We start from the raw sequence: 8841 nt of genomic DNA, 5'->3' as shown, positions 1-8841 counted from the left end.
TGCTGTTTACTGGATGTCATTTCCCCTTTTTAGTTTGGTGGTGATCATCTCTATTGTGCTCATTTACCTTGAGGACCACAGATTTCAGAACTGCCGCCTCCTATAGCTGAGTAGCTCCACATCTGAGGCAGCCAGTAACGCTGCTCCGTGACTAATGGAGCACATTAACCTTGCCCCAGCATTCAAGCCAACCTCCTCTGCATAGCTCCCTGTCCCTGCTGCTCCAGGGAAGAACAAGGTCTGAAATCCACCTCAAGCCTGCACTGCAACATGCTGCAGAATCTGATTGTGCATTTATGCTGCTGCAAATCCATTATTTTAGCAGAGAAACTCCTGATTTATACCAGGATGAGGAAGAACAGAGACAGGCTCTCTGTGTGTTTAATTAGGAATATCAGATAAAAAAGGAGAAGCGAAACCACCTATTAAAACTTTCAGTGGTTGTTTTGCAGTCTCAGGTGAGGACAGTTATTTATGCCACACTGCATGGAACAATGTACCTGGTATAACTCTTAATGACAGACTTCAGGCCCAACACTGCTGTTCCTTACACCACTATAAATCAGGAGTAACACCACTAAAGCCAATAGAGTCATATTGGTGTAAAACCAGCAGGAGTGGATCACTAAGTGGCATTGGCCATTCCTTTCCAACACACCATGCTACTTCTCGTGACTCACTAGCGCTGGATGACTTTGCTCTCTTAGTAGAATCAGACACTGCAGGATTGGTGGCCTGATGAGATCAGAGGAAGTCAAGGGGCTGATTCTCCACTCAGTCACACTGGGTTTACACACGGACATATCTCCATTTATTTCAGTGGAATTACTCCTGATTTATACGAGTGTGAGTGGCAGCAGAGGCCGAAGATGTTTCAACTGCACAGAATTGACCTACCAATGCAAAAATATTCTCCCTGACTACTTCTTGTCTCCTGGAGGAAGAAGCATTGTAAGAGAAACAGACTGATTATCTAATATATTGCATACACTCCCTATTCAACTGTTCCTTCCAAGAGCAAAAGGCACCTGCACTAGAGGGAGAAGGGGAACCTGTCAGTGCTAGACAATAAGTTCTTCAGATGTGAGAGCAGCTGAGAAGGAGAAAATCCTATCCCCCTGTTCACAACAGCCTGGAGAACAACTGAGGGAGGGACACTGGACCTTTGAACTCTAGGGCATCAGTTCAAACCCAACCCGGTGATAGTTTCACTTCAAATCCTCCTAATCCCTCACATCACCACCATGAACAGGACATGGAGACTGGACTTTTTGAACCAGATCCTCAGTGGGTTTACACTGGCACAGCTCCACTGACACGAACGGAGCTACACTGATTTACATCTGCTGAGAATCTGGCCCTTAACTCCTGCAGGGCACTATTGAGGCATATTGGTTAGGCAGCACTGGGGAAGCTTACATTGCTGTTATACTTTCTTAGGGATATAGCCCCTTCAGGCTTCAGGCCTGTTAAACTGGTGCCTTCCAGCAGCTCTACATTCACGAGGGACATCAAGGTCAATGGAGGACACTGCTATTATCAGCACGGTCTGTACATACACTAACCATTAATCCTTTGAAGACTGGGGCAAAGTCACTAGTCTGTCCTCTCCACAACTGGTGGCGCTCAAATCAGCCCCAGAACACCAAGCCCTTAAACCAAACCAGCTCTTGAATGGACCACTGCAATACTTGGAAAATACAAAATCACCCTTATCATGCATTTTCATTCCTTAATTTCCAACACGAATCTCCGTGTGCATGTCTCTCTTTTAATAGGAACTACACGTCTCCCTCTCTCTCCTCAAACAGACACAGTTTTATTGTGCAATGGCTGCCAGAGTCTCCTTCATTTTCTTGGTCATGCTGGGGATGAGATGCATGTGATCGTCCACGCACTTTGTCACGCAGCTCTCCAGCTGTTGTTTCACCTGCTGCTCCTTGCTTCCTGAATCCAGGGAATCTTTGGCTTTGTCATTACAGTGCATTGTGCAGCGAGCCAAACGGTCCTGCAAACGGGAATTCCAGACAGTTAGACTTCATGCAGCTGCGAGCAAAATGCATTGGGTGGTGGAGTGGCTGGATAAATGAGCTCTTATCCACTTCTTAGATGGCAAGCTGTCATGCCTTTGGACACAGAACAAAATTATTTCTAATGGAGGGGATGCATGGCAGAAGAATGAAGCTTGCTGCGGGTTGGAAGTCGATCACCATTTGCAATGTGACCTCCAAACTCATTTTGGTTAGGTTATCCAACAGCTGTCAGATGCTGTGCGGTGGTCTACATGCAATAAGTTAAGCAGGGTGTGTCAACCTAGCTCCTTGATTCATGGCCAGAAGAGACAATTGTGATCATCCAGTCTGACCTCCTGTACAACACAGGCCAGAGAATGCCCCAAAATAACTCCTAGAGCAGAGCTTTCTGCAAAACATCCAATCCTGATTTAAAATTGTCACTGATCCATCAAAAGCCTTGGTAAGTTGTTCCAGTGATTAATTACTCTCACTGTTCCACGTGGCTAGCAGTTTACATGGAGACTGAGGACTGAATGATGTGTATTTGACACAGGACATTTCAACTCTAGGGCACTGGTCCCCAACCTTTTCGTCTGGACCACTGCGGCGGTGGAGCACCCGCTGAAATGCTGCCGAATTTCAGCGGCATTTCAGCGGCAACGCTTCTCGATGACGCCGCTTGCCATCAACAAGCGACATTGAGAGGCGTCCCCGCTGAAATTCGGGAGCGACACCTCTTGATGACAATGGCAAGTGGCATCATCGAGAGGTGTCCCTGCCAAAATTTGGGGACGACACCCCTTGATGACATCACTTGTTGGCAACAAGCATTGTCATTGAGAGGCGTCCCTGCCTAAATGCCACTGAAATTCGGCGACATTTCGGCGGGTGCTCTCCCGGGGTCCCGGATGCGGGCGCATTAAGACGCCCCTGCGGATGCCATGGCACCCGCAGGCACTGCATTGGGGACCACTGCTCTAGGTCATCAGTAATAACCAAGCTCAGATTGGTAGCAGCTTAGAGATGTTGCAATGGCTGCATGATGGTCTATGGGAAATACACTTGGTGGGTCTCAGCCCAGTTCCTAGTAGGCATCTCCCCTGCACAAAAAAAGCTGTACCTAGGGTGACCAGATGTCCTGATTTTATAGGGACAGTGGTGATTTTTGGGTCTTTACTGAGACACTATACCCCACCCCTGTCCATTTCACATTAAGTCGGCACCACTACTGTACCACTCTGGGATCTAGAGATTCCAGGAGACAAACAGAGGGTAGCTGTGTTAGGTCTGGATCTGTAAAAGCAGCAAAGAATCCATGTGGCCCTTTATAGACTAATAGACCGTTTTGGAGCTATAGCTTTCATGGGTGAATACCCACTTCGTCGATCGATAAAGTGGTATTCACCATGAAACTTATGCTGCTAAAACGTCTGTTAGTCTATACGGTGCACAGGATTTTGCTGCATTCTCAGGACAGAGCACTTGCAGACCATTGTTCTATGTACCCAAAATGCCATCCTTCTGAAGCAGCGATGGAGTCAAATCAGTATGTGGCAAAGAGAGAAAGGACGGTCCTGTCATTAAAACATGGGGACCTGAGTATAATCTGCTTGGCACAGAACTCGTGTGATCTGGGCAAATGACTCTGTTGCATCAGTTCCCAATCGAGAAACTGAGACCAGCACTGCTCACTCCAGGGTGTGTGAGGAATGTGTGAACAGACTGGGAGGCTCTGAGATACAATAGGTAACGGGGCCATCAAATACCTAGACAAAGCTTCCCTCTGCGCCACCCATAGTGCTCCAAGAACCCACGCCAGCTCCCTCTTCAGACAGCACTTCACCAGCACTAAACTGAGCATTGAAAAAAAAAAATCTACCTAACAAGACACGTTCTCTTTGCAGGAGGCTTCTTCCTGATGACCAGACTGTCAAGCCTCCTGCTGCATAATGAGCCTGGATTAAACACAGAGCAGAACCTTGAGGGCTCCAATACCCACCTCCAACACCCTCCGTCTCCAAAATGAGATGCTCGTTCATGTTACCCTCGCTTGGGTGCATCCCTTGTCCAGATTACTTTTGCAACGGGTTTGGCACAGCACTGACATCGCCCACATCCCAAACCACGCGCATGCCAGGCAAACCTCTGACATGTCTTGAGACTAAACCTCGGATTAGTTTTCCAACGGGGAAGTTGGGGCCCAACACCAACCAACTGTCGACGCTATTTCCCTATGGCATGTCAGTGCTAACCCGCACTGGGGTCCATCGGTCTCCTTCTCCGCACCTGAAACCTCTCCAGCTCTTTGGTGACGACAGCCTGGGCCTGGGCCAGGGGCACGTGGCAGCGCTCGATGCAATGGTGCACCTGCTGCATGGAGGCCGTGTCATTCTCGCAGCAGTCGGCGCTGCATCGAAACATGTTACCCTGCAAAGAGCGGGAGAGAACGCTGGCTGGGATTGGGTTGCAGGCTCTGTGGAGCCAGAGGCTGGGCTTTTCCAAAGCTGTTGCCTGTAGCAACGCAAATCCAAACCCCACACTCCCAATACACATACCCCATCCAGTGGGGAGCTGGGCATATAGTGCAGACCTCCCAACCAGACCTGTCTGGCTTTGACCCCCAACTCTCCTTGAGCATAGCACTGACCCACCCACCCACCCACCCCAATCCGGTGAGGGGGCCAGATCCCTGCTCACACACTTCAGCGAGCCTGGGGGCACAGCTCACTGACCCCGTCCCCCAGGGTTGCTCTACATACACACATACACAAGGGGGGTGGGGGGCCCAGGCTCACTGGTTTCCTCCTCCCATTACCAGAAGGCCCCAGGCCCCCAGGGCAGGCATTGCAATGGGTCAGAAAGCAGGGTGCTAATGGGGGCTGTTGGGGGGAAAGAAGCAGGTAAATGTAGGGGGCAGTAAATGGGGGAGCTGCTGCGCACCCACCCCAATTCAGTGAGGGGCCCAGATCCCTGTTCACACACATCACCCGGCCTGGGGGCACAGCTCACTGACCCTTCCCCCAGGGTCCCTCTACATACACACAAGGGGGGAGAGGGGCCCAGGCTCACTGGTTTCCTCCCCCCATTACCAGAGGTGCCAAGCCCCTCAGGGCCGGCATTGCAATGGGTCACAAAGCAGGGTGCTAACGGGGGCTGTTGGGGGGGAGAAGAGCAGGTACAGGGGGGGCAGTAAATGGCGGAGCTGCTGGGGCGGGCAGCACAGAAAAGGGGATGCGGGGAGGGGTCAGTGGGTCAACCCACCCCAGCTCCCCCCATCCTCCCCTCCCCGTTACCTGCATCTTCCGGATGTTCTCCCGCTCCAGCCCCTGCACCATGCTGTCGATGGCCTCCTGCATCCTGCTCTGCTGAGCCTCAGCCATGCCGCCCGCCCGGCAGCGCCCACATGGGCCAGAGGACACCGGCCGCCCCCTGCCTTCACTTCCCGGGTCAGCGCAGCCCGGCTAGGGGGAACAGCGGCCTCTGGTGCCCAGCTGGGGGCATTGCAAGCCTGGGATCCCCCTGTCTGCCTCTGCTCAAACTCGCTCACCCGCCGTCTACACATCACCAGCGCGTCTCGTGTCACACTCGTGCTCAGGCACGTGCAACAGACAGACAGATAGAGGTGGGTGGATGGGGATAGATATATAGATGTGGTGTATGAGGATAGGTAGATAGATAGAGCGAGGGGAGTGGACAGACAGGCAGAGGAGGAGTGTCTGGAGATAGAGAGAAGGAAAGGACAGAGATGGCAGGAAGATTTGATCCCATCTGATCCCATCTAGTAGAGGGCAGCGGTACACAAGCCAGCCAATTATAGTATGTCAGGTAAGAACAGATGAACCCCTTCAGGCCATTAAGAAGAAAAATACCATTGTCCCTGTAATGGAAAAGCTTTCACACCAAGTTTGTACACAAGAGAAACACCAAAAGGAGGATCGGTATCTAGAAATGCCAGGCTGGAAGGGACCTCAAAAAGTCATCAAGTCCAGTCCCCTGTGCTGAGGCAGAACAATGTAAACCTAGACCATCCCTGACAAGTGTTTTTATTCAGCTTGTTTTTAAAAACGTCCAATAACGGGGATCCCACAACCTCCTTTGGAAGCCCGCTCCAGTGCTTAACTACTCGGATATTTAGAAAGATTTTCCTAATATCTACCCTAAATCTCCTTTGCTGCAGCATAAGCTCGTTACTTCGTGTCCTGCCTTCCAGTAGACATGGAGAACAATTGATCATAGTCCTTTTTGTAACAGCCCTTAACGTATCTGAAGACTATCAGAGCTCTCCTCAGCCCTATTTAAAGACTAAACATGTCCAATTTAAACTCTTCCCCATAGATCAGGTTTTCTAAACCTTGTATCATTTTTAGCTCTCCTCTGTGTAGATTGCCACGTATTCGCAGGGGCGAAAGGAAATGCAGGCCTGTTATTTACCAGGCTGCACGTGGCAACAGACTATATAGGTAAGAGATGCAAGGAGAGTATGGGTCACGAGGCAGACTGCAGACACACACACACACAACTAAAATCAATCAATTTAAAATTTTATTGGGGATAGTTACAAGGAGTAAGAGAGCAACTTATGATTAGCTAATAGAGTTAACAAAACCTAAAACACACAATGCCTAAAATATCTACTAACAATATTTACAAACAAAATGCAGCATTTAGTAATAACTGATACTTACAAATACAAACCAACACATTACGACCGGCAAACGTAGAAGCTCTATTTGAAACACGATTCTACCTTTTCGAGAAGGGGAAGGCACCTTTTGACACAGACGGCTAACTAGTGAGGAGGGCTTTCAACTGGTCGATCTGCGGGGACCTGGTGAGCAATCGCCAGTAAGTGGGGAAATGTGAGAGCTGGAGAGGGTCGCGAACAGTAAGAGAAGCCGTGGGCGATAATGGCAGCGAGAGGAGGGTCAGGGCAAAACTGGGAGCAGATCAAACCATATTTAATGCCTTATCAATAATGCGAGAAGTATGGGTAATAAGCAGGAAGAACTGGAAGAGTAATAAATAAATAAACTATGAAATTGTGGCACACGAAACGTGTGATACTACAACTGATGGAATGTTGGTGTGGAATGGTACAGCTTTGCTCAGGAAGGATAGACCAGGGGAAAGGGAGGAGGTGTGCATTACGTATTCAAAAATAACACACTTTGGACTGAGATGGAGATGACCTAGCCGGAAGGGAAGGAGATCTCTGTTAGCTAAAGGTGAGAAAAATAAGCTGAGGTCAGCGCTAGGATCTACTACACAGCACTAACAGCGTGGAAGAGGTGATGAGGCTTTTCTTAAACAAACTAAAAATTATTCAAACCAAGATTGTGTGGATGAGGGATTTCAAACTTATCTCAGATATAATGTGGAATACACAGGGGCAAGACATCATAAGTTCTCCTTGGATTGCATTCGCAGACGAACTTTTGTTTCAGAAAAGGTTAAAAGCTACTGGGGAATACTGTTCTAGAGATTTAACAAACAAGGGAGTAACTGTTGAAAATTGAAAGTAGACAGGAAGCTTGGTGAAAGTGATAATGAAATCATAGAGTTGCAATTCAGAGGAGGGTAGAGGAGTACCAGCAAAAATAGAGACAATGGATTTCAGACAGGTTGGATTTTGTAACTCAGAGAGCGTGCTAGTAAGTACCAATGGAGATTACGAACTGAGGGGAAGAAACTGCAAACTCTCTCTCATTCGTCATAGGGCACTATTATAGGCCAACAGCTATGCGGTAGAGTCGGACAAAGAAGAAATGTGGAAAGACCACTTAGCTTAACCACGGATCTTGCATGATCTAAAATAAAGGAGTCATATAAATAATGGAACAAGGCAGATTACAAGGATGATAAGCAAAGACACAGGATGCAGGGGCATGATTAGAAGGCAACAGGCACAAATGAGAATCACTAGTTCAGAATAAAGGGAAAAGAAATTTTTATCAGTATAGAAGTAAGAGGAAAACCAAGGAATGGTAGCCACTGACTAGCTGAGGCGGGAGGAAACAGTAATAGGAAACTTGGAAATGGCAGAGAGCTATACTTCTTTGTTTCGGTGTTCATCGAGAAGTCGGAAGGAATGCCTAACAGACAGGGCAGCGCTTCCATTTAGGTGACTAGCAATCACCAGGGCACCAGGATGGGTAGAGATGTCAGCGCGCCTGCGTGGAGCCAGACTCCGCCAGCGTCTACGCGTGCGCAGGTCCACGGGAGCCACGGGACAGGAAGCAGGAGGTCCCTGCGGGTGTGCCGCCAATGCTTGGGGCAAGAATGGCTAGAGCCGCCTGTGCCAGGGCACCAAAAACCGGCGCCCGCTCTCTGGCCACTAACAGAGTGACAATGCTATGGGAAGGGCAGGTTTGGACAAAGATAAAAAAAGTCAACAAGTTAAAAATCACTAGAAAGTTAGATGCCGCAAGTAAAGGGCGATGAAAGCATCCTTAGAATACCTGAAGGAGTTAATAGAGGAGGATCTGAGCCTCTGAGCTATGTATCTTCTGGAAAATTGTGAGGACGAGCTGGCAAGATCAAAAGAACTGGAAGGCAAATAATTGCCTCACTATAAAAAGGGATATAACGAACAACCAGGAAACATAACAGTTAGTTTCATCTCGTGCAGGAAGAATAATGGTGAGCAAGTAATTAAGGAAATCATCTGAAAGACATCTATGGAAGGTTAAGATGAAGGAATAGCAAGCAAGCTATGGATTTGTACAGGCAACAAATATCGTCCAAACTATCGATAGCTTCCTTTGATAGGATACGAGCCTCTGTGGAAAGGGAGAAGCGTGAGGTTGGAACTAGTAGTAAGAGGAAT

General features: G+C 48.6%; 1 protein-coding gene across 1 annotated transcript; it reads right to left on the bottom strand.

The window, feature by feature from the left end:
* Nucleotides 1-1722: 1722 nt before the first annotated feature.
* Nucleotides 1723-5484, bottom strand: FAM136A (family with sequence similarity 136 member A). Its single transcript, XM_032795463.2, has 3 exons — nt 5309-5484; nt 4302-4442; nt 1723-2008 (listed from the first exon to the last, which is right to left on the bottom strand). The coding sequence occupies exons 1-3, from the start codon at nt 5393-5395 to the stop codon at nt 1820-1822; spliced, it is 417 nt and encodes a 138-aa protein (XP_032651354.1). The 5' UTR covers nt 5396-5484; the 3' UTR covers nt 1723-1819.
* Nucleotides 5485-8841: the final 3357 nt, after the last annotated feature.

Source organism: Chelonoidis abingdonii, unplaced genomic scaffold (genome assembly GCF_003597395.2).
Source record: "Chelonoidis abingdonii isolate Lonesome George unplaced genomic scaffold, CheloAbing_2.0 scaffold0749, whole genome shotgun sequence".
NCBI lineage: Eukaryota > Metazoa > Chordata > Testudines > Testudinidae > Chelonoidis > Chelonoidis abingdonii.
Note: the sequence above shows the minus strand (reverse complement) of the source record. Positions and strands in the feature narration are given on the sequence as shown.